Here is a 25,705-nt window from a genome sequence, read left to right on the forward strand (position 1 = left end):
TTTTTTTCTCGCTTTTCTGCTTAGTAGGTTTTTTTTGTTATCACAATTTTTTTTCAATCTTTAAGATAATTTTTTTTTGAGGCATTGTAAGTGTTGTTACTTCGATGTACTCATGTTACTTTTCCTGTATATAACAATAAAAAGATTTGAAAAGAAACTTGAAGCTTTTGGGCTAGAGCAGCAGAGACCACATTGGGTTCTACTCATGTAGTCATTTTATTAAGTATACTCCTGTGCCTAATAAACTGGTCACTAAGTCCAACTTGACTTTTGAACATGCCCACTATATTATTAAACATGCAGGTAGTGTATAGCATGGGACAGGAGAGTGAAAATTGCCAGACTATACTGCTGCTTGATAAAACTTTAAAATGTACTTAAAAGTTATCCACTTACAGAATCTAGCATTGAAAGCCTGAACCTCATATGCATTGCTGCACTGAAATACATATCTGATTAAGCAAAATGACCAGAGTTCACAAGTGACCTAACATCCACTCAAAAGGGAGAAATAATCAGCATATTGGGTAGAATCCATTCCTCTCTTAAATTTAAAATCTAACAACTTGTAAAGAAAGCATGGAAATTTATGGAGAAAATGGGTAATTTCCAGTTTTTGACATGCTTAAAATATTGCTTAGCTTTTGGATGGCAGGATGGAGATACATCTCTACAAAAAGAAGTCTAAGGCACTCCTTCCCTCTGCTAGCCTGTAGGTCACCCTTGGACAAGGTGTATTACCAGCTTACCTACCCCGATCAGGGTCATGTGAACTCATGGGTGCAGTTGGTGTACGATTATGAGATGGTCGTATGAGTAGTTGGTGCATATCACAAGTCTTGGTTATGCGACTACTGACGCCAGGCAGATAATCTCTGAAGAGTATTGATAATGGCTGGGGTCACCTGTCTTGTAAAGACACTGCCCTAGAGGTTATGGCAAATCACTTCTGCAGATAAACTTGCCAAGGACAATCATGATCATGATCGCCTGCATCATATGACACGGCATTTAATGAACGAACGTATTGCTTAGGGTTTGGAGATAGCTGGGAATACTGTGCAAACTGAGGGCAATTACAGGGCTAAGCAATGCAAGAATCAATCTCCATCCCTTGTTTGGGCTAAGATACAAGATAAAACAAAAGCTCAGATCAAACATTGGTGTAAAAAATCTGTCATAAAAATTTATTCTGGCTCAGTATATTTCCCAGACATTGACAGCTTATTGATAAATGGGACATAATGTTTATGGGTTTACTGAAAATCAACTACGATCAGTAAACAGACCACAGAAAAATGTGATATCACAGTATAATTAAAAATTAACACCAAAAGGAGTGTTATCATTGAATATTCTGAATTCCCTGATTAAACAGTCTTGCTATAATTCCATGTACATTTGGCCTAAACTGAAACTGCTGACTGGGTTACATGGAAATTGTTTTGTTCATTTTTCAAATAATTTAGAGAATTCAATCTTTAATGCCAACATTAGTATGAGTAGCTACTGAAAGGTTGAAAGTACTCACCTTTGAGTTACTCAGAAGTTTAGAGGATCGATTTGGCGTGGATGACCTATAAAAGAGGAGAAAAATAGGTTTGCAACAAATAAGGTTATTTTAATCTCACAAGTTCCAATAAGAATTACTTGTCAGAAAACACTACATTCAGGTCAATGAACTGCCTGTAAAGTATTAAGGTGTTGCACAATGTTCAGTAGAAACTGATCCAAAAAATTCATCACTTGTATAGTTCTGTTATTTCTCGTACCAATAACACTGTGCTCATTCTCAGCAGGATGAACAGAACTTGAACCACTTTAATAGCATGAAACAGCAGCCCCTCAAAGTTTACCAGTATTCTCTGAGTACAGAGAGATGGGTTAGAAGTGCAGTATCGCCAGTGTTAATGTTACAAATGGGAGGTAAATTAAAAGAGCACAGTAGGTATTTGATTCTGGATCATGGTTCACTGATGGATGTTGGGTAGTGACAGACATATGAGAGGTTTACTGTAAATTGGAAACCATTACAAATTTCTTGCTGAACTCAGGTAATAAATCAGTATATAAATCAAGCAGGCAGAAAGATATTGTGCTAATGGTGTGACTCATGATGAGATTTATAGGAGTACATAATCACAAAATCTCCACCATGGACAATCCCAAGCCCGGCTGAGAAAGGAGGAGGGTTGGGCATGGGGGCAGCAACACCATCTCATAAAAACCCAGAGCTACTGAAACGCCAGCAGAAGTTCCAAAGACCTCATCCCTGGGAGAAGGAGGATCTTTGATGGGCTACACATTGAATGACTGAAAGACTGACCCAGGACAGAGGACTCTTTCTGCTGCTGTTAGCAGTATATACTCCAGTGGGGACAATGGACTAAATAAGAATGATCACAAAGGCTTATACTGACTTGCAAAATATATTCCAGATTGATCGTGTGGATAGTCAGAGGCTTTTTCCCAGGGCTGAAATGGCTGCCACAAGAGGCACAGGTTTAAGCTGCTTGGGAGTAGGTACAGAGGAGATGTCAGGGTAAGTTTTTTTTTACGCAGAGAGTGGTGAGTGCATGGAATGGGCTGCTGGCAACGGTGGTGGAGGTGGATATGATAGGGTCTTTTAAGAGACTTTTGGATAGGTACATGGAGCTTAGAAAAATAGAGGGTTGTGGGTAACCCTAGTAATTTCTAAGATAGGGACATGTTCGGCACAACTTCGTGGGCCGAAGGGCCTGTATTGCGCTGTAGGTTTTCAATGTCTATGTTTCTAACCAAATGAAATTAATTAGAACTCCAGAAATAGCATAGAAAGAAATGTCAGTCTGTTATTCATAGATATTCTGCAAGATCCAGCCTTTGATGAGCTTCTGCACTTACCCAGCTGTGTCTAGTCTTATTTTCTTAGACGTGGTACTCAGAGATGTTGGAGGAATGCAGTCAGGTGTGTTGAAATCATACATCTGACAAAGATCGATATCCTCCCCAGTGGCCGGCTTGTGCAGTTTAGGGAATTGTAAATCCACAGGAGCAGGGCTAGAAACACAACAATTATTTCTGTCTATAGTGAGAACAAACTATAGCATTGTATCAATGTGAGCAAAGGGGGTCCAGAGAAAGTTCATGAGAATGATCCCAGGAATTAAAGGGTTAATATGTAAGAGCAATTGATGGCTCCAGACCTGTGTTTGCTGGAGTTTACAAGACCTACTGAAGGCCATTCAGTATTCAATAGGTTTTAGTTATATCCTGCCCCCCCCACCCTATTCTTATAAACTCCAGTGAGCACAGCTCTGGAGACTTCACTCCTATAATGGGGGAGTCTCAGACCAGAGGGCACAGCCTTAGAATACAAGTTTGTCCCTTTAAAACAGGGATGAGTAAGAATTTCCTTAGCCTGACAGTGGAGAATCTGTGGAATTCATTGCCACAGACAGTTGTGGAGGCCAAGTAATTTGGTATATTTAAAGCGGAGATTGACAGGTTCTTGATTAGCAAGGGCATCAAAGGTTACTGGAAAAAGGCAGGAGAATGGGGTTGAGAAGGATAATAAATCAGTCATGATTAAATGGCGGAGCAGACTCGATGGACCAAATAGCCTAATTCTGTTCCTATGTCTTATGTTGAATAATCTACTTGGCTGATTAATCAAAACCAAATTCAAATAAATGCCATTTCATTTGCGTGGTAGGACTTTAAGGTAATCCAATTATTTAAATGCACATATTTCCAAATTCACACAAGAGGGAAAGGTCTAACATTTTGAGGTGGTGATTAAGGAGGCAATAGGTTGCAATAGTGTTGAAACAAGGATACTATGCAATTGCACTACAGGGGAAATCCATTTAGGTTGTCCTGTAGGTATAGACTCTTGCAAAGAGCTATCCAGTTTATCCCATTCTTCTCCTCACATGTTGCTCCAGATTTTCACTCCCGTTAAACCTTGCTACTGTAATGTTTTTTTTTTGTGCAAGTCTGAGTCAAGGAACTTTGATGTATTAAGTACACAGTATTTTCAAATTGCAGATACAAATCCAAGTGGTGAAATTGCTTCCATAGGAACAATGGTAAAAGGATAAGGGGAACAGTGGAAAAATATTGTGTTTGATAATAGTTACATGGACATCATTGCCAAGCCCAGGGAAAATGCCATGGTACTATACTGGTTAGTGAGAGACTATTACAGCTTAGGACATCAGGGTTAAGTGGGTGGTGCTGCTCAAAGAGCTAGACGGGCCTGTTCTGTAATGTATCTCAAAATAGAAATAAAAGGACATAAGATGTAACATCTTGAGAAATATCAGAAGTAAGCTATCTGGCCCCTCTGCCTGCTCTGCTATTCAATAAGATCATGGCTGTTCTTTCACCTACCCTCACTAACCCACTACACTCAGTGACCAAGACTCCTTAGTCTTTCAATAGAAAATTCCATTACCACTTGAGTGAAGACATTTTTTTTCTATCTATGACCTGAAAGCCAACTTTTATTGTGAGATTGTGATTCCTGGTTTTAAATATCCTGACAAGGGGAAACATCAATTCCACACCTAACTGGTAATACACTTCAAGAAATTTGGATGTTTGAATAAAATCGCCTCTAACTCTTGTAAATCCATGAGAATGTAGGCCTTGTCTGCTTAATCTCTTTTCTTAATACAAACCTGCTATCCTAGAAATCAATCTGGCCAACTTTGATGCATTTCTTGCATGGCAAGTTATGCTTCCAAAGGTAGGGAGACCAGATCAACATAATATTCCAGATCTGGTTCGACAAAGGCCCTTTATAACTGGAGCAATATGTGTCTGCTCTTGTACTCAAATTCTCTTGAAATAAAAACCAATACAGTGGATTCTGGTTAATCAAGGCATCCACTGGGATAACTCTTAAAGAACAAAAAAACTAATTGAGACAATAACTGGGATTTTAATCATTTATTTGAGACTCTACCGCATTTAAATGGGACAGGAGACTGTTTCCGAACAGTTTCTGAGTCAGTCGCATAAACTTGCATGCTCATTAGACACTACGCCTTGCTTAGAGTGATCAGTTTTTACATAGAGTCAGTTGTGTGTGTTTGTGTTCAATAAGCAGTGATATTTGTCACTGATAGTTGGTGAGAAATAAGCAGCAAGATAATTTAGAACTGTTCACTGCAGTTTCAAGCATTCAGACTTAGGGATACCAGAAATGGGTGGGAGTCAAAATGAAATTATTTCACTACTTCAACAAATTAGGAACTGTGAAGAATTTGAAGGTATCAACAATTGTCTTGAAGGTTACAATGAAAATGAAGATTAGGAGATTGTAAGCATCAAAAGCACTAGGTGCCTGCACTGAATTTGTTCACTTACAGACTATCAAAAGAACACAGCAGTATGTATGCAATAGATAAATTCCTACATTGAAAGTGGGCCTGTGAGCCAGCGGGAGAGTTTAAAAAACGAACAGATTAACGGCGCGGGCGACGGAGTAGGAAGGCTTTGGTTCGAGAGGCTTCGGTGCGAGCAGAGGCTGAGGACGAGCTTGCTCCCAGTGAGGTAAGGCTGGGTCTGTGTAGGCGCGTGACCTCAGAGTGCGGAAAGCTTAAAAAGAACACCGCCATATCCAGTGGGCAGCGGAGTGAGAGGGTGCAGAGTGATAGGGCTTTGGCTCAACGGGCTTTGGTGGAAGCGGGAAGAGGCTTCCTGCGACCGTTGAGTCTCATAGTAAAGGGGTAAGTTACAGGTTTATTTATTTAGTAATAACAGTAGCATTAGAGGTATGCATCTAGGATTAGTGTTGCGCTTGGAGTGCTAGATGTGGGGACCCTGGGAGACTTCCAGCCTCCCCAAGGATTACATCTGCACCAGGTGCATTGAGATGAGGCTCCTTAAGGACCGTGTTAGGGATCTGGAGCTGCAACTTGACGACCTTCAGCTAATTAGGGAAAGTGAGGATGTGATTGATAATACTTATAGGGAGATGATGGACAACACCTCTGTGACGGTCCCCCTCAGAAATCGATATATCATTTTAGATACTGTTGGAGAGGTTGACCTGACAGAGGAAGATCACAGTGAACTCTGTCCAGTGCCGTGATCAAGAGAGCAAGGAGAAATGCAGTAGTTAGAGGGGATTCCATAGTGAGGGGAACAGACAAGAGATTCTGCGAGCCAGACAAGGACACCCGGATGGTGTGTTGCCTCCCTGGTGTCAGGGTACGGGATGTCTCAGATCGGGTCCAGAGTATTCTGAGGAGAGGGTGAGCAGCCAGAAGTCTTGGTACATGTTGGTACCAATGACATAGACAGAAAAAGAGAGGAGGTCCTGAAGGAAGATTACTGGGAGCTAGGAAGAAAATTGAAAAGCTGGACCTCCAGGGTAATAATCTCAGGATTACTGCCTAATCCACACGCTAATGAAGGTAAGAATAGCAGAATTAAGCAGATGAATGTGTGGCTAAGTAACTGGTGCAAGGGGCAGGACTTCAAATTCTTGGATCATTGGGATCTATTTTTGGGGAGGTATGACTTATACAAAAACAATGGGTTACACCTGAACTCAAAGGGTACTAATATCCTGGCGGGATTGTTTAATATAGCTGTTAGGGAGGGTTTAAACTAAGTTGCAGGGGGAAGGAAACCAGGGTGTTAGGGTCGAGGAAGAGGAAAATAGAAGTAAGTCAAAGATACTGTGCAGCAAAGATGGCAAGAAGGACAGGCAGGTGAATAGACAGGATAATTTTGCTGTGCGATAGAAATATAGCAAAATCGGTAACAGATACTGATCAGAATGCATGCAGCATTATAAATAAAGTGGATGACCTTGTTATACAGCTACGGGTTAAAAGATATGACATTGTGGTCATCACCAAGTCACGGCTAAATGATGGATATGATTGGGAGCTGAATGTCCAAGGATACAGAGTGTATAGGAAAGATAGGAAGGTAGGTAAAGGGGGTGGCGTGGCCCTGAATGGTAAGCAATGATATCAAATTACTAAAAAGAAGGGACACAGGATCAGAAGAGGAAGAATCCTTATGGGTCGAGTTAAGAAATGGCAAGGGTAAAAAAACACAAATAGCAGTTATATACAGGCCTCCAAACAGCAACCAGGATGTGGACTACAAGTTACAGCTGGAAATAGAAAAAGCTTGTTAGAAGGAAAATATCAAGATAATTATGGGGGATTTTAATATGAAAGTGGATTGGGAAAGTCAGGAAGGCACTGGATCTCAGGAGAGGGAGTTTGTAGAATGCCTATGGGATGGCTTCTTGGAGCAGCTTGTCCATAAGACCACCAGGGGATTGGCTGTTTTGGATTGGGTGCTATGTAATGAACCTGAGGCGATTAGGGAGCTTGAGGTAATGGAACCCCTTGGAAGTAGTGATCATAATATGACTGAGTTCAGTTTCAAATTTGAAAAGGAGAAGCTGGTATCAGGTGTATTGACATGTCAGTGGAACAAAGGAAATTACAGAGGTATGAGAGAGGAACTGGCCCAAGTAGATTGGAAAAGTAAGCTAGATGGAGGGATGGTAGAGCAGAATTAGATGAAATTCCTACAAGAAATAAGTACAGGAAAAATATATTCCAAGGAAAAATATATTCCAAGAAAAAAGAAAATCATGAATGGAAAAATGGCACAAATGTGGATAACGAGAGAGGTTAAGGCTAACATTAAAGCAAAAGAGACAGCATACAAGGAAGTAAAAATTAGTGGGAAAACTGAGGACTGGACGACTTTTATAAACTTACAGAAGGAAACTAAGAAATTCATTAGGAAAGAAAAAATGAATTATGAAAGGGAGTTGGCAATTAACTTAAAAAGGTTACTAAGAGTTTTTGTAAATATATGAAGAGTAAAAGAGTGACATGGGTAGATATGGGACCGATTGAAAATGATGCTGGAGAAATTATAATGGGTAACAAAGAGATGGCAGAGGAACTAAATGAGTATTTTGCATTATTCTTCACAGTGGAAGACGTTAGCACCATACCTGATAGCTAGAGGTCCTCAGGGAATAGAATTAGGTACAGTCAAGATTACTAGAGAAAAAGTGCTTGGGAAGCTAAATGGATTAAGAGTAGATAAGTCTCCCGGACCGGATGAGGTGCACTCACGGGTTCTGAAGGAGGTGGCTTTGGAGATTGTGGAGGCATTGGACATGATCTTCCAGGAATCAATAGACTCTGGCATGGTTCAGGAGGACTGGAAGGTCACAAATGTAGTTCCGCTGTTTAAGAAAGGAGGGAGGCAGCAAAAAGAAAATTACAGACCTACTAGTCTGACATCGGTAGTTGGAAAGTTATTGGAGTCGATCCTCAAGGACAAGGTTATGAAATACCTCAACGTGCATGACAAGATAGGCCCAAGCCAGCATGGTTTCATGAAGGGAAGATCCTGCCTCACCAACCTATTGGAATTTTTTGAGGTAATCTCAAATAAGATTGACAAGGGAGAGGCTGTGGATGTTGTGTATTTGGATTTTCAAAAGGCCTTCGATAAGGTGCTGCATAAGAGGCTGCTTAATAAGATGAGAGCCCATGGAATTACAGGAAAGATATTGGAATGGGTGGAGCATGGGCTGATAGGCAGAAAGCAAAGGGTGGGAATAAAGAGATCCTATTCTGATTGGTTGCTGGTTACTAGTGGTGTTCCGCAGGGGTCGGTGTTGGGGCCGCTTCTTTTTACAATGTATATCAGTGATTTAGGTTATGGATTAAATGGTTTTGAGACTAATTTTGTGGATGACACCAAGATAGGTGGAGGAGCAGGAAGTGTTGAGGAAACGGAAAGGTTGCAGAGACTTGGTCAGTTTAGGAGAGTGGGCAAAGAAATGGCAGGTGAGATACAATGTTGAGAAATATATGGTTGTACATTTTGTAAGAAGAAATAATCGGGCAGATTGTTATTTAGATGGGGAGAAAATTCAAAAATTGGAAGTGCAAAGGGACTTGGGGGTCCTCGTGCAGGATACCCTAAAGGTTAACCACCAGGTTGGATGGGCAGTAAGGAAAGCGAATGATAATGTTGGCATTCATTTCAAGAGGAATAGTGTATAAGAGTAAGGAGGTGTTGATGAGGCTCTATGGGGCACTGGTGAGACCTCATTTGGAATAGAGCGTGCAGTTTTGGGCCCCCTATCTTAGAAGGGATGTTCTGATGTTGGAGAGAGTTCAGAGAAGATTTATGAGGATGATTTCTGGAATGCAGGGGCTAACATATGAGGAGCATTTGTCAGCTCTTGGACTGTATTCATTAGAGTACAGAAGAATGAGAGGGGATCTCATAGAAACGTTTCGAATGTTGAAAGGGTTGGACAGAGTAGATGTGGAAAGGCTGTTTCCCTTGGTGGATGAGTCCAGGACAAGAGGCCACAGTCTTAGAATTAGAGGGTACCCATTTAAAACAGAGATGAGGAGAAATTTTTTTAGCCAGAGGGTCATGGATTTATGGAATTTGTTGCCACATACAGCTGTGGAGGCCCGATCATTGAGGGTGTTTAAGGTGGAGATGGATAGGTATCTAATTAGTCAGGGTATCAAGGGATATGGGGAAAAAGCCGGAAATTGGAACTAGATGGGAGAATAGTAGCTCATGGTAGAGTGGCGGAGCAGACTCGATGGGCCGAATGGCCTACTTCTGCTCCTTTGTCTTGTGGTCTTGTGATAACCAATGGAACTAAAGCACAGTTTTATAGTATAGTTGTATTGCTAGTGCTCTAATTTGTTCTGTACTTCATTTAAATACATAATTTGTTACTGTTTGTCTTTTATATATCTCTTAAACAGATTTCATTGAGCTTTGACTAATTGTGGCAGCTGCTTAATTGGGCCAAAATGTATTGGTCCTGAGGTGTCTAAATTAATCAGAATCTATTATATATGGTTTCTCTTCCTAAATTCTTGCTGGACCTTATGTTAACTTTCAGTGATTTATATGAAAGGATAGTCAGGACTCACTGAACATTAGCACCTCCCAGCATTAAAAGAAAAGCCTTTCTATTCATTTGCCAAAAGGGATGATGACCTCACCTAGTTTCACCTGCAATGTCATTCCATCTGCAATGTCCTTCTCTATTCAATTAACCTATAATCCCCCTTGAAGCCTCTCTGTATCCTCATAGCCCACTCTGCTTTTTATCAACATTTGAAGAAAAATGAATTTTAAAACATTTATTCATACGGTCTCTAGAATATCTATACCACAAGGTGGGAGACCTAGCTCACCCACCTCTCAAAGATTAGACGGCTGATTGCTTCATTGGTTCGATTTGGTGTACTCAGGGACTTCTGAAGGAATTCCACCTTCTTCTTCAAGTTCTGTAAAACCAATATTCAATGAACTAATAAGACGAGAATCGCAGATGTTAGAAGCAGAGAAGATGACTGTTAAGGGCAAAGGCACACTATATTTCCCCATAAAATAGGAGACAGCTATTTGGTTAGCTCTCAAAACAATGCTATCTAGCCATTTTTTTCACTTATCTCCATGTGATCTTAACACCGACTCCTTCAAGCTCATCAGCGGAAACAGCTTAATTTCTTCATTTTCCTCTCTTTTCCCTTTTCAGGGTGGGCGAGGTTATATTGGATACCCTGATCTGGAGTTACACTGATACTTCGGTTCTTTGTGGTGGTTGGACCTGCTCCAAGGGACTCACATCTGGCTGCTTTTCAAAATTCCAAGGATGCGGCTGAGAAGATGAGCATGCCTTTGGGATTCCAAGTCTTCGCTGACCCGTGGGGAGCTGATTCTGTGCTGATGCCGCCGAATGAAGCGCCATGGGAGAAAACAGAACATTAGGGTGATCTCCCTTTCCCTCTTCCTCATTGGTGAGAAAGAGTTTGCTGCTGATTCCCCAGAACTTGGGGGGAAGTTAAAAAAGCAACGCAACAGACTTTATCATCGCAAATCAGCAAGCTGTTTTATTATATCTCCCCTCTCGCTGTGAAAGGGGGACACCTCTCTTTCCCTTTATGAGGGAGAGAGAGCCTGTGGTATGTCCAATTGTCAGGTGAATGATTAATTTTTGTTGTAGTGTAGATCATTGTCTTTCTTGGGGGCCTTGCTTGCTTGGTGGGTGGAGGGTGCTGGTGCTTTTTTGTGGAAGTAAGTTGGGGTGGGGAGGGTTGTTGCTTTGCTGCTGCTTGTGTATGGGGGGGAGAGTAAAGGGGGCTTTGGGGTTCTAACATTTTTACTGTCACTCATTTTTCAGGGCACTTTTCTGTTTTATGGATGTCTGTGAAGAACAAGAATTTCAGTATATATATTATATGCATTTCTCTGATATTAAATGGAACTATTGAACTATTTTCTTGCAAATACTTATCAACTCCACCCTGATTACCGCCTACATCAATGTAATTTAAAGTAGCCATTTAACCACAAACCAGCAAGTGTTTGGGATGTGGGAGGAAACCAGAGCACCTAGGGAAAACCCAAGCGGTCACAGGGAGAAGTTGCAAATTTCAGATGGCATTGAGCCTGGGTCAGTGGAGCTGTGAACCACAGTACTGTAACAAAGGGAAAGGGTGAAGAACTTCTGGTGCATACGATGATTAACATGAACAAATGAGCAGACATGATTTACAGCTGCAGAGTGCAGAGAAAATTTACGAGGATGTTGCCAGGTCTTGAGGACGTGAGCTATAGGGGAAGGATTAAAAGGTTAGGACTTCATTCTCTGGAGCGTCGGACAATGAGGGGAGATTTGACAGAGGTATACAAAATATTGAGGGGTTTACGTCGCCCCTCCGTATCCATGGGTTTAACCAACCGTGGATCAGGATCGGAAAAAAAAACAAAAGTTCTCTCTCCAGCACTCGTTGTTTGAACATTGTACGCTTCACGCCTCGTTCGGTCGCAACTTGTGTGTGTGCCCCCTTTGTTTCTATGAAAAAATGGCTCCTAAAAAGCAATTAAGTGGTCAAGGCATTTCCTCAAAGGCTATGAGGGAGTGTAAAGTACTGTAAGATGATTAAAAGTATTACTCGTTGTTTGAGCATTGTTCACTTCACATCTCGCTTGTTCGCTGCTTGTGTTGGGAGCAAGAGGAAGGAGTTTAAGGCTAGTAAGGGATGGCTGGCACTACAGCCTCAAGAACTTAAAGATCACGGGAGAATCAGCATCAGTGTTCCCAGAAGAGCTATGATGGTTGCGTCTGTACTGAACACGTACAGACTTTTTTTTCCTTGTCATTATTCCCTAAACAATACAGTAATACAAAGGTTGGATGTGTTGTGGACAGTGTGGAGGGCTGTCAGAGGTTACAGCGGGGCATTGATAGGATGCAAAACTGGGCTGAGAAGTGGCAGATGAGTTCAACCCAGATAAGTGTGAAGTGGTTCATTTTGGTAGGTCAATTATGATGGCAGAATGTAGTATTAATGGTAAGACTCTTGGCAGTGTGGAGAATCAGAGGGATCTTGGGGTCTGAGTCCATAGGACTCTCAAAGCAACTGCGCAGGTTGGCTCTGTGGTTAAGAAGGAGTACGGTGTACTGGCCTTCATCAATCATGCAGGTTTGATTTCAACATTTGACAGAAGTTTGGAAAAGTACTGTACATGGATGGGAGGGGTATGGAGGACTATGGTCCAGGTGCAGAGCAATAGTTCAGCACTGGCTGGATGCACCTAACAGCCTGTTTCTGTGCTGTAATGCTCCACGACTCCATCCTACACCCACATAAGTAGCTGCTGGTGAATTACTGGAAGACACCATTCTGCAGTACAGTCCCTAGAGCACATTAACTGGTACTCTAATAATAATGAGCTCAAATGCATTGTAGCACAGATTGTGGTCTATGCTTCAAATCAATACTCACATATAATATTTCATAACAAAATATGGAAGTAGAAAGAGAAATAATTGTGGCCTCTATTCTCAGTATTATTTTTTTTATTAAGTAGACAGGAACTAGAGTACAATGTACAGCAGATGCTGCAAACTGCCATACAGTCCTGATGCAGAGTCCATCCCAAGGTCCTGTTTTTGTACTACGATGGGGTAAAACCTCTTCAACAATTTGATGCTTCAAACTGCTTATAGAAACATAGAAAAATTATAGCACAATACAAGCCCTCTGACCCACAATGCTGTGCCTACCATGTCCTTACCTTAGAAATTACATAGGGTTACCCATAGACCTCTACTTTTCTGAGCTCCATGTACCTATCCAGGAGTCTCTTAAAAGACCCTATCGTTTCCACCTCCACCACCGTTGCCGGCAGCCCATTCCATGAACTTACCACTCTCTGCATAAAAAACTTACCCCTGACATCTCCTCTGTACCTGCTTCCAAGCACCTCTCGTGTTAGCCATTTCAGCCCTGGGAAAAAGCCTCTGACTATCCAAAGGATCAAAGCCTCTCATCATCTTATATACCTCTATCAGGTCACCTCTCATCCTCTGTCGCTCCAAGAGAAAAGGCCGAGTTCACTCAACCTATTCTCATAAGGCATGCTCTCCAATCCAAATAACATCCTTGTAAATCTCCTCTGCACTCTTTCTAAAGTTTCCACATCCTTCCTGTAGTGAGGCAACCCGAACGGAGCACAGTACTCCAAGTGGGGTCTGACCAGGGTCCTATATAGCTGTAACATTACCTCTTGGCTCTTAAACTCAATCCCACGATTGATGAAGGCTAATGCACTGTATGCCTTCTTAGCTACAGAGTCAACCTGCGTAGCAGCTTTGAGAGTCTTATGGACTGGGGCCCCAAGATCCCTCTGATCCTCCACACTGCCAAGAGTCTTACCACTAATACTATATTCTGCCATGGTACTTAATGAATACTTTGCTTCAGTATTCACTACGGAAAAGGATCTTGGTGATTGTAGGGATGATTTACAGCGGACTGAAAAGTTTGAGCATCTGGATATTAAGAAAATGAACTACCTCATACTTATCTGGGTTACAATATACTACTTTTCATTTTATCGATGGATACTAAAAGTACTTCTCTTTGGTTGCATGTTTTCACTTTTGACTATCTTTCCAGTATGGCCTTTGAGGCGCAGCATCAATTTTTTATCAATACTCCTCTTGAGCTTTGTAACTTTAAAGACACAAGGTTAATGTTACAAAATAAACAATGTGGCATGCTGGTCCACATTAGTGAGTCATTTTCTCATAAATACAGATCAATCTCATGGTCATTATGGCAGTGTAGCAGCCAGCTTGTTGTTTTACAGTCCAGTGGTTGGGGTTCAATTCCCACCGTTGTCTGCAAGGAATTTGCCTGTTCTCCCCATGATCACATGGGTTTCCTCTTACATTCCAAAGACATGAAGGTTAGTAGATTAATTGGTCTATCACATGAGTGTAACTGGGCAGCGCGGGCTCGTTGGAGTGGAAGGGCCTGTACCATGCTGTAAATAAATAAATAAAGTTCAAACGACAAGTTCTCTTTCACTGTTTCTGCTGTCGGATTCAAACACTCCAAGCATGCATTTGAATTGACAAGGGAGGCCAACACCTGCTTGTTTGTAACAGTATTATCCAGCTCTGCAGTTCTAAGAAATCAGCTGGATTTGGCTCAAAATTTAATGACAATATTAATTAGGCACCAAATTATTACCCAAGTCTTCAATTGTGATAATTATTTCCATGAGATGCAGATTTTACGCAGTCAGATTTATCAACCTGAAGTTGGTTCAAAGAAACGTCTTAGAAATAAAATACCTTTTATATCAAAATAAAACTTGATAATGTCTTGTAAGAGTATAGCGTTGTAAATCAATTTAGTACAATTTAGATCTACTACTCAAACTCACAACGCACCAAAGCCAACCGTACCATAATTTCCCTGTCTGCATTTTGCAATTCCTCCTGTGATGACTGCAGTTCACCTTTCAGGTTCTTCAGTTGTGACATACACTTTTGCAACTAAATTAAAACAGAAATAGCAATTTCAAACTCAATACAGCATATACACTAGCTAAAGGAATTCAACAATAAAAGGGACTAGGAAAATAAATCAAGGGACATGTTCAGCTTTTGAGGTTACCCTCACATTTCCTCTCAAAATATTGATTGTTTTAAAAAAAATATTTGTTCTACCCACATTGAAAGCAGATTTCTAAATATCTCCTTTTTAGGCTGTAGATGTACAAAAGCCTGAAGAGACACACAACGTTTCAGGAACAGCTTAATCCTGTCCGCCATTAGATCCCTAAACTGTCAACGAATCCATGAACACTATCCTTCGCTTTCTGTACTATTTATTTATTTAAATTTGTACACACACACACCCACGTACACAGCAGCGTACAAGTGTCTTGGGATATACATTTCCAATTTTAAAAGGCAAGGGGTAGTCATAACAAATATTGATTTTTTACTATCTATTGCTCTTTACAGTATTTTTTAAATATTTAGAAACATTTCATTATTTTTGAAACATCTTTGCTTTACAAAATGTTTTAACAAGTGCCTAAGACTTTTGCATAGTACTATATTTACTGTAATCTAGTTTTTATTACATATTGCAATGTATTGCTGCTACAAAACAAGAAATTTCACGACATATACCAGTGATTTTAAATCTGATTCTGATATTGCTAATTTGAAATTTCATTTATCTTAGTTGCTCAGGTGCACTGATTTGATAGTTGTCTATCAAAGAGGAACAACATTAAAAGTAGTTTTTACCAAACCTCAGGAGACAACAGTAGAAGTAGTTTTTACCAAACTTTCAAGCTCAAGAAATTTCAACAGGGCCAACCAGATATTAGAAATGTGATCAGAGAGAGGATTCATCAGCTTGCTACAGGTGCAATGTAGCCATGAAGTCCTGAGGCCAACTTTAGAGTAGCTGATTGCTCTGTGAGGAAATTATATTCAATATGCCAATCATGCCCCAGGTGTTCTAGTCTTTATAGTTTATTATCAAAACAGTATAGGTAAAAATATATCGGTGTACGTTGTTCCTTAACAATTCCTACCATTTGAAACATGTAAGTTAATTCTCAGCTGAACAGATCTCTCACTATTTTGCTTCAAAAAGAGGGTGTACTGAGATATAATCAGCTATAATTGACTTGGAGAGGTACAGCAAAGTTGGGTATACTATTGGCAAGAAAAATAGGAATAGTGGATTCCAGTTAACTGGGCTATCAGTTAATCAGAGCACCCGATTATTACTCTTAAAGAACAAAACTTAATCAAGAAAATAGCTGGGATTCCCTTTGTTTACTTGGGCCACTTAATTGCGATACGAGACTGTTGCCTAACAGTTTCTAACTAGTGTCAGTCGCGTGCTCTTGCAGGGCTGTTAAACAGTACACTGTGCTTAGAGTGAGGAGTTTTAAAAATAGTGTCAGTTGTGTGTATTTGTGTTTAAAAAGCAGTAATTTGTATCACTGATAATTGGTGAGAAATAAGTAATAAGACAATTCAGAAATGTTTTGCTCACTGAGGTTTTAAGCATTCAGGTTTGGAATTTGAAGGCATCAACAATCACCTTGAACATTACAATGAAAATGAAGATTTGGAGAATGCAATCATCGAAAGGATCATATCCTTTATCTACACTAGGTGCTTGTTCATTTCCAGTTAATCAAACAAACAGCAGCGTATACTGAATTCCTCTGTCGATAACTATTAGGATCTAATACAATTTTATAGTACTGTAGTAGTATTGATAGTGTTCTAATTTGTTCTGTTTTTCATTTAAATGCAATTTTTTTTTATACCTTTTTAATTATTTCCTTGAAACTTCAGTTAATTGGGGCAGCCGCTTAATTGGGCCAAAATTGTCTGTTCTTGATGTGTCCCAATTAACCGTAATCCTTTGTATTCTCCTTCCTAATGTGGGGGCCTCTACCTATCTAATTTGATTAGATATGAGACTATCCCTGCTCAATTTTAACAACACAGACACTGACCAGTTAAAAAGACGGTAGGATAAATTTCAAGGTTATCATCTTTGAACAAGGAAGAAAATCTTTAAGTAGAATCACAGAGAATGTCTTCTGTTTTTATATTTGTAGTTTGGAAAGTGAAAGGCAATGAACAAATTATTATCTTTCTAACACAGGACTTTACCCGCATGATATCTAAAAGAATTGTGTAAACAGATTTAATAGCTGCCTACTTATAGAAGTTAGTTAAAGACAACATAGAAAGAGCAGGTCATGGGATTAATTTGTTAAGTCTTTTGAAGCATTGGCATAGGCAAATTGATCTAATGGAGAAAGAAAGATATTTTCTAAGCTTTTTTACTAAATCATTTTAATAAAACTGAACAGTTATGATTGATAGGAAGTATTTCCTAGATCTTAAAATCTATGAAAGGGTATGTTTTGTGCATTTGGTAAATTGAAGAGATAAGAAACAGAAGACCAATGATCGAAGCTTTCCATCTATTAATCTTGAGGTATAACACTAACCTTGCAGTTGGAGGCAAAATTTTCTTTCTTGAGCTTCTCAGACATATCAACAAAGGATTTAAATGTCTCCTTCAGGTTTTCATATTCCCTGCAGAAAATTTACATAATGACAAAGTGGGTCACTGAGGATAGCTCCCTGCACCTCATAAGGTAGACAGGGATTTTATGAAATAAGATTTTAATTAATCTTAACATCCACAACAAATTGCTCTCATCAGGCTTTTCAGTTGAAATAGAAGAATGCTTTTCAACACAGTTACTTGCCAGTTTAACACCAATGTAGATGTATTATGAACAACATTTTATCTTCAATCAACTATAATTTCTGGTCAGGCACTGAGAGACCTTGATGGTTCAATCTGCAGATTATGCTAATTTAACCAAACTAAGCTGCAGTATTTTTTCAAATTGAATTTAGATACAGCACGGTAACAAGCTCTCCTGGCCCAACAGGCCTGCACCACCCAATTACACCCATGTGACATTGGCCTACTAAACCATACATCTTTCTTATGTGGGAGGAAACCAGATCACCTGGAGGAAATCCACAAGAATGTATAAATTCCTCTCTGATAGCAGTGAAATTATACACAGATCATTGGCACTGTAATTTTATTCTTCTACATGTCAATCAAACCCCCTTTGGTTCGTCCCACTATTCACTTAAGTTAAGAGGCAACTTATACAGGTTGGACACCTCTTATCCAAAATACCAAAATCTGCAAACCTACAATATCCGAATTTTTTTTTGAGCACTAACATCAAATCATGAATGGAAAATTCCACAAGGCGCTGCAAAGATTTCTAGGTGATGCACAGCCCCCTGCAATTCTGAGAAGTAATACTCAAATATGCAACGACTAGACGTTAGTGAAAAATAGAATAATGCTACATAAAGCGATAAGTGAAGATCTTGATTGTGGATTGAGTGGATTCAGTAGTGTCGGAGTGAACATAGGCCGCTTAATGAAGAAACAAGTAAAGATCTATCATGATCAACTGAAAATTGAAGACAATTGTGAATATTCAGCAGACTTGTTGCAGGAATTTAAGAAAATGCACTTTCTTAATCAGAAATGATTACTGCAAACAGTAGCCGATAACTTCACTTTTATAACTGAGCTTTAGAACCGCCTGTATGACCTGGCACTTTTGTGGTGTGAACTTAAATCTCGAAGAATAGTGGCGGCATGGTGGGTATGTACTGAATTGAGGCAAGTGGGTCCGGGCCCAGGAACGGGGAATGAGCCAATATTTGGCTATCGCTGGAGTGGACCTGGAGGCAATTCAAAGCAGCAGAAGCGAGGTGAGGCAGAGTCGAGGTGGTGCAGCCTGCGTCCAAGAGCGAGGAATGACCTGTTGTTTGGATGACTTTGGAAAGATCACTATGGGTCAAATAAAGACAGCAGGTTCCTGGCCCAAGAGCACATTGAAGCAGCAGGGCCTAAGCTCAAAAGTAAAAATGACCTGAGGTTTGGTCAATTTAAGCACTGGAACAAGCCAGTGTTCAGCTCACTACTCTGTGAGGATTACTCATCTCTGTGCTGAACTGAGGCTGTGGTCTGCAAATATCGGGCTCCTGGATCAGGTGTTTTTTGGCTGTGGACTCATGTTTGTAAACTTTCGCTCTGAATGTCATTTGCTTACTTTTACTGTATACATGATTTGTTTTTCTCACATTTTGGGTGTTTGATGGTCTTTTAAAAAAAAATGGGGTCCATTGGGTGTTTTGTGGGTGCCTGTAAGGAGATGAATTTCAAAGTTGTAACAGTATACATACTTTGATAGTAAATGTACTTTGTCTTTCACTTGTTCATTGCACAAATGTTCAAATGCTGCTTACTGACAGCACACAAATTCAGAGTTGGGAACGATAGTGACGCCAAACAGCCACTGACTGTCCAACTGGGTGGCCGACGTAGTGATAGCTTACCTTTGTGATGGTTCAAATTATCAATTATATGCACATTGAACCATTAAATATTATATAAAACTACCTTCAGGGTATATGTATAAGCTGTATATGTAATGCAAATGGATTTTGTATTTAGACTTGGGTCCCATCCCCAAGGTACCTCAGTATAACAAATATTCCAAAATCCACAACACTTCTGGCTCCAAGCATTTCAGATAGGGGTGCTCAACCTGTAGTAGTATTAATTTGCCTATCAGCACATCAAAGGAGTGCATTTAGGAAATGCATGATGCTCTGCAGTGAAAGTACAAACTCAGCAGGCAGCACCTGAGGTTGGGTTTGGATCTGAATCCCTGAGGCAACAGCATTAGCTCTGCTAAAAACTGTGTCTTTGAGTACGTTCTGGCTCAGTTGTGGTAATGTTCAAGAGCAATGGTTAAAAGGGCTTTATTACTAAATTATGTTTAATTGATGTTTTTCCCGTGAATATTGTGTCTTAATGCCATGTGTTTGTGATGCTGCTGCAACTAAGGCTTTAACTGCACCTGTGCATGAGTGTATTTGTACAAATGACAGTAAACTTGACTATGGCTATATTAACTGGATACATAAGTTGAAAACAGGTACCATGGACAGATCCAAGACCATGCAGTTGGATTTAGTATTTTGTGGGAAAAGGAATATTAAAACCACCTGTGTAGGCACATGTGGAAATGTAGAAATGCAGTGGCTATCTTAACTATAGATTCCCACAGTCACTATTAATTCAATGCCACATCAGCATTTCTGTACTTAAGCATTCACTATCAGATCTTGAATTTTGCCCAATAAAAAAGTACACATTATAGAGATTTCAAAGGGAGTTGAGTAATTTAGAATACTTAGATGCAACTGTAATGTATGTGTTGATCTAACTGAAGCAAAGAAATACATTACAAGTCAGAAGGTGCTCCAACGACAGTGAAGAACATTAATTCATTGTTATAATGCAGCAAGTACAATGGCCAATTAACGGCAAGGTAATACTGAGATATAGTGTGGAATAGGCCCTCCTGGCTCTTTGAGCCATGCTGCCCTGCAATCCCTGATTAATAGAAACATAGAACATTGAAAACCTACAGCACAATACAGGCCCTTTGGCCCACAATGCTGTGCCGAACATGTACTTGCTTTAGAACTTACCTAGGGTTACCCATAGCCCTCTATTTTTCTAAGCTCCACGTACCTTAACCTTAGTCTAATCATGGGACAATTTACAATGAGCAATTAACCTACTAACTGGCATGTCTTTGGACTGTGGGAGGAAACTGGAGAACCTGGAGAAAATCCACACATTTCACGGAGTCCTTATTAAGGACATCAGAATTGAACTCTGACACTGTAATAGTGTCACTTTAACCATTATGCTACTGTGTTTATGACATTCATTATGGAACAACCAGCAGCCTGCCATTGATTAGATTTGAATAGGCTGGGCAGGGTGCCCAGTTTACACTGATGTTGGGATATTGTAACTATGAAAGGAGATTGTTTGAGTCTGAGTAGTTTTCAATGGAAAAGAGACTAAAGTGAATAAGATAATGAGGGCCCGAGACAGAATTAATAGGAAGTGTCTACTTCCTTCAGCAGAGGAGTCAAAAGGTAGAAGGTTAATGGTGGGAAGATGGAGGAATCTTTCTATACCCTGAGTAGAAGAGATCTGGAACTTGATGCTGAATGAGTGGCGGACACAGAAATCTTCATCACATTTAAAACACATTTGTCTGTGTACTTGAAGTGCTGTGATCTCAACTTTGCAGAGAACTGTCCAATTAGATATTTATGCTTTAATCTCTGGACAGCAACTTGAACCTACAGTGCTCCAAGGAAAATACCAGCAATTACACCACAGCTGTACACTTTTAAACACAGTTACCCATATTTCTACAGGTACTTTGATGCTCTCAAGGAACTATGAAAGATTTAATCCCTAGTATGCACTGTAATGATTCTCTGGCTCTCTTATGACAGGTAATCTAATTCCAAGTTAATTTCTTAGCCATTCTATGTAAGAACTATTGATCCCAATAATAATGGCTGTCAGTGCATTAAATGCAGTTTCATAAAAAATCTCCTCTCATTTCAATGGTGTTTCTACTCAACTAGCTCTAAAATGCCAGCAAACACTATCAATAATTTTATTCAAACAGTCATTACTCTTTTGACTTCCCAATTAAAATACAGATTTGTTCATTTATTACGCTAATTATTTAGTTAAATATTTATTGGTGAGCTTTACTTTATTGGCAGTTATGGTGCTTTCTCTTGCAACACCTGGTCAATATAAAAAGATTGAAGGAAATATTTCTCCAAAATGAATATTAAAATATTAAATTGGAGCACAAGGATTTGTTTGAGAATATTTAACTGTATTTTTCCATTAAAAAATGCAGCATTGTAATCTCATATCCCTTTTGCCAATCAACTGTCCAGCTCTTGGCTCCATCCCTCCCCCTCCTGTCTTCTCTTATCATTTTGGATCTCCCTCTCTCACTTTCAAGTCTCTTACTAGCTCTTCTTCCAGCTAGTCCTGACAAGGGGTCTCGGCCCGAAACGTTGACTGTACCTCTTCCTAGAGATGCTGCCTGGCCTGCTGCGTTCACCAGCAACTTTGATGTGTGTTGCTTGAATTTCCAGCATCTGCAGAATTCCTCGTGTTTGTGTTTTTAAATTCACTACTGTGAAGCCTCTTCTGGTGATGCCCACACTGAAGAAGTTTAAATCTTCTCTCCGACGGGAGTTTGGTGAAACCATCTCTCACTGCTCGTCACCTGTAATTTCTTCAGCTCTTCAACTTTTCGACCACATTTTGACTCAGACTCGCTATCACAGCCATATATCCTTTCTTGGAACGTGCCTCCGCTGCCAACTTACTCCAGTTGGCTTCAGTATTAGTTTTTGAGCCTCTCAATTTGGACCTTCTGAGGATCCCAGGTACTCACATTTTATTGACGCTGCCTTGTCGCTTCTCTCATCAAGCTCTGAAGGCGACCCTCGCCGTCATGAGGAGGTATTTGCCGTCCCTATCCCAGACCCTTCCACACCTTCGGGACACTTTCTTCGCCGTCTGTAATGGTCCTACCCGTTACTTCATCCTCCGTCGGATCCATGCCTGCAATCACCGTTTTTTTGACTTTGTCATGTTAGGCAAAGATCGCAAGATCTTACATCTGCAGACCCCAGAGCCTGCTGGTCCTGACGCTAGCAGGCATGAACTTCAGATTGCTGCTCCTGCCATTGATCTCACCGGCTCCAACACCTCAGGGCATATTCAAAACCCAGACTCCAGCAATGACCATGGACACCTTCAAAGCGATTTCGCAACCACCATCTGTGACTCCAGCCTTGAACTCCAGGTCTTTATGTGCCACGATTGTGACTCCTGTCTCCCCTTCCCCCACTACCACTCTGCAACCCCGTCTCCCTTAGATCCCACCGTCAGCTCCTGGGCCATCAGTGGCTCCATCTTCCTCTCACCCCAACCCTCCCCTCTCCACTGACACCCCCAGCCTCCCCCCTCTGATCCCACTTCTCATCTGTGCCGGGTCTTTACCATCCCCTCTGACCTTCAACTGTCTGAGGCAGAACGCTCTGTCCTCAGTAAGGGCCTCACCTTTGTCCCCCTTCGCCCACACCTCAGCGAGTTCCGCGTACACTATGACGCTGAACTCTTCTTCCGCCTGCTCCGTCTCCAGGCCTACTTCTTCAGCAAGGACTCCTTCACCCCCACTGGTGACCCCTTCTCCTGTCTTCAACCCTCCTCCTCTTCATGGACTCCCCACTCTGGTCTTCTGCCTGCTCTGGATCTCTTTATCGCTAACTGCCGACGGGAGATCAACCGTCTTGACTTCACCGCACCTTGTTCCCATTCCAACCTCACTCCTTCTGATCGCTCTGCTCTCCACTCCCTCCGCACTAATCCTAACCTTACTATAAAACCTGCCGATAAGAGGGTGCTGTTGTAGTCTGGTGTACTGACCTCTCCCTTGCCGAGGCACAGCGACAACTCGTGGATACCTCCTCTTATTTACCCCTCGATCGTGACCCCACTAAGGAGCACCAGGCCATTGTCTCCCACACCTTCACCGACTTTCTCTGCTCAGGGGATCTCCCATCCACTGCTACCAACCTTGTAGTTCCTACACCCCGCACTTTCCGTTTCTACCTCCTACCCAAGATCCACAAACCTGCCCGTCCTGGCAGACCTATTGTCTCAGCTTACTCCTGCCCCACTGAACTTATTTCTGCATACCTCGACACGGTTTTATCCTCCCCTTGTTCAATCCCTTCCTACCTATGTTCTTGACACTTCTCACGCTCTTAAACTTTTCGACGATTTTAAGTTCCCTGGCCCCCACCGCTTTATTTTCACCATGGATGTCCAGTCCCTATATACTTCCATCCCCCATCAGGAAGGTCTCAAAGCTCTCTGCTTCTTTTTGGATTCCAGACCTAACCAGCTCCCCTCTACCATCACTCTGCTCCGTCTAGCGGAATTAGTCCTTACTCTTAATAATTTCTCCTTTGCTCCTCCCACCAAACTAAAGGTGTAGCTATGGGCACCCGTATGGGTCCTAGCTATGCCTGCCTTTTTGTTGGGTTTGTGGAACAATCTATGTTCCAAACCTATTCTGGTATCTGTCCCCCACTTTTCCTTCGCTACATCGACGACTGCATTGGCGCTGCTTCCTGCACGCATGCTGAGCTCGTTGACTTTATTAACTTTGCCTCCAACTTTCACCCTGCCCTCAAGTTTACCTGGTCCATTTCCGACACCTCCTACCTCTTTCTAGATCTTTCTGTCTCTATCCCTGGAGACAGCTTATCTACTGATGTCTACTATAAGCCTACTGACTCTCACAGCTATCTGGACTATTCCTCTTCTCACCCTGTCTCTTGCAAAAATGCCATCCCCTTCTCTCAATTCCTCCATCTCCGCTGCATCTGCTCTCAGGATGAGGCTTTTCATTCCAGGACGAGGGAGATGTCCTCCTTTTTTAAAGAAAGGGGCTTCCCTTCCTCCACCATCAACTCTGCTCTCAAATGCATCTCCCCCATTTCACATGCATCTGCTCTCACTCCATCCTCCCGCCACCCCACTAGGAATAGGGTTCCCCTAGTCCTCACCTACCACCCCACCAGCCTCCGGGTCCAACATATTATTCTCCGTAACTTCTGCCACCTCCAAAGGGAAACCACCACCAAGCACATCTTTCCCTCCCCCGCCCCCCCGGCTTTCCGCAGGAATCGCTCCCTACGCGACTCCCTTGTCCATTCGCCCCCCCCCCCCCCGCCATCCCTCCCCACCGATCTCCCTCCTGGCACTTATCCTTGTAAGCAGAACAAGTGCTACACATGCCCTTACACTTCCTCCCTTACCACCATTCAGTCCTTCCAGGTGAGGCGACACTTCACCTGTGAGTCGGCTGGGGTGATATACTGTGTCCGGTGCTCCCGATATATTGGCGAGACCCAACGCAGACTGAGAGATCATTTCGCTGAACACCTACGCTCTGTCTGCCAGAGAAAGCAGAATCTCCCAGTGGCCACACATTTTATTTCCACGTCCCATTGCCATTCTGATATGTCTATCCACGGCCTCCTCTACTGTAAAGATGAAGCCACACTCAGGTTGGAGGAACAACACCTTATATTCCGTCTGGGTAGCCTCCATCCTGATGGCATGAACATTGACTTCTCAAACTTCCGCTAATGCCCCACCTCCTCCTCGTACCCTATCCGTTATTTATTCATATACACACATTCTTTTTCTTTCTCTCTTTTTTCTCCCTCTGTCTCTTGCCCATCCTCTGGGTTCCCCCCGCACCTTTTCTTTCTCCCTAGGCCTCCTGTCCCATGATCCTCTCATATCCCTTTTGCCAATCAACTGTCCAGCTCTTGGCTCCATCCCTCCCTCTCCTGTCTTCTCCTATCATTCTGGATCTCCCCCTCCCCCTCCCATTTTCAAATCCCTTACTAGCTCTTCTTTCAGTTAGTCCTGACCAAGGGTCTTGGCCCAAAATGTCGACTGTACCTCTTTCTAGAGATGCAACCTGGCCCGCTGCGTTCACCAGCAACTTTGATGTGTGTTGCTTGAATTTCCAGCATCTGCAGATTTCCTCGTATTAGCATTGTAATCAATTCCATTTGTCTATATATTTGAATACTTATATTAATTGTATAGTGCTCATACTTCTAAGAGCAACCCATGCTGAATTAATTTTGAGATTCAGAAAACAGCACAGGAAAAGGCCCTTTGGACGGAGGATATTGTGCAGAACTAATTAAATGTAATTAAAAGCCTATTAAACTGGGCCATTCTGCCTGCACAGGTCCATATCCCTCCATCTCTGCACATTCACGTGCCTA

At 41.5% G+C, this 25,705-nt stretch overlaps 1 protein-coding gene across 3 annotated transcripts in view; it reads right to left on the reverse strand.

The window, feature by feature from the left end:
- traip (TRAF-interacting protein) overlaps positions 1–25,705 on the reverse strand; it is a 75,654-nt gene that overhangs the window by 16,299 nt on the left and 33,650 nt on the right. For 2 of the 3 annotated variants that reach the window (XM_072280804.1, XM_072280805.1), the window contains exons 9-13: positions 17,383–17,470; positions 14,774–14,878; positions 10,222–10,310; positions 2,884–3,039; positions 1,532–1,577 (exon numbers count right to left, since the gene is read on the reverse strand). In XM_072280804.1, the coding sequence (XP_072136905.1) occupies positions 1,532–1,577; positions 2,884–3,039; positions 10,222–10,310; positions 14,774–14,878; positions 17,383–17,470 (484 nt within the window). The remainder of the gene's footprint in view (positions 1–1,531; positions 1,578–2,883; positions 3,040–10,221; positions 10,311–14,773; positions 14,879–17,382; positions 17,471–25,705) is intronic. The other variant, XM_072280806.1, reaches the window with a different exon arrangement.

The sequence above is a fragment of the Mobula birostris genome, chromosome 16 (genome assembly GCF_030028105.1).
Source record: "Mobula birostris isolate sMobBir1 chromosome 16, sMobBir1.hap1, whole genome shotgun sequence".
In the NCBI taxonomy this organism is placed as follows: domain Eukaryota; kingdom Metazoa; phylum Chordata; class Chondrichthyes; order Myliobatiformes; family Myliobatidae; genus Mobula; species Mobula birostris.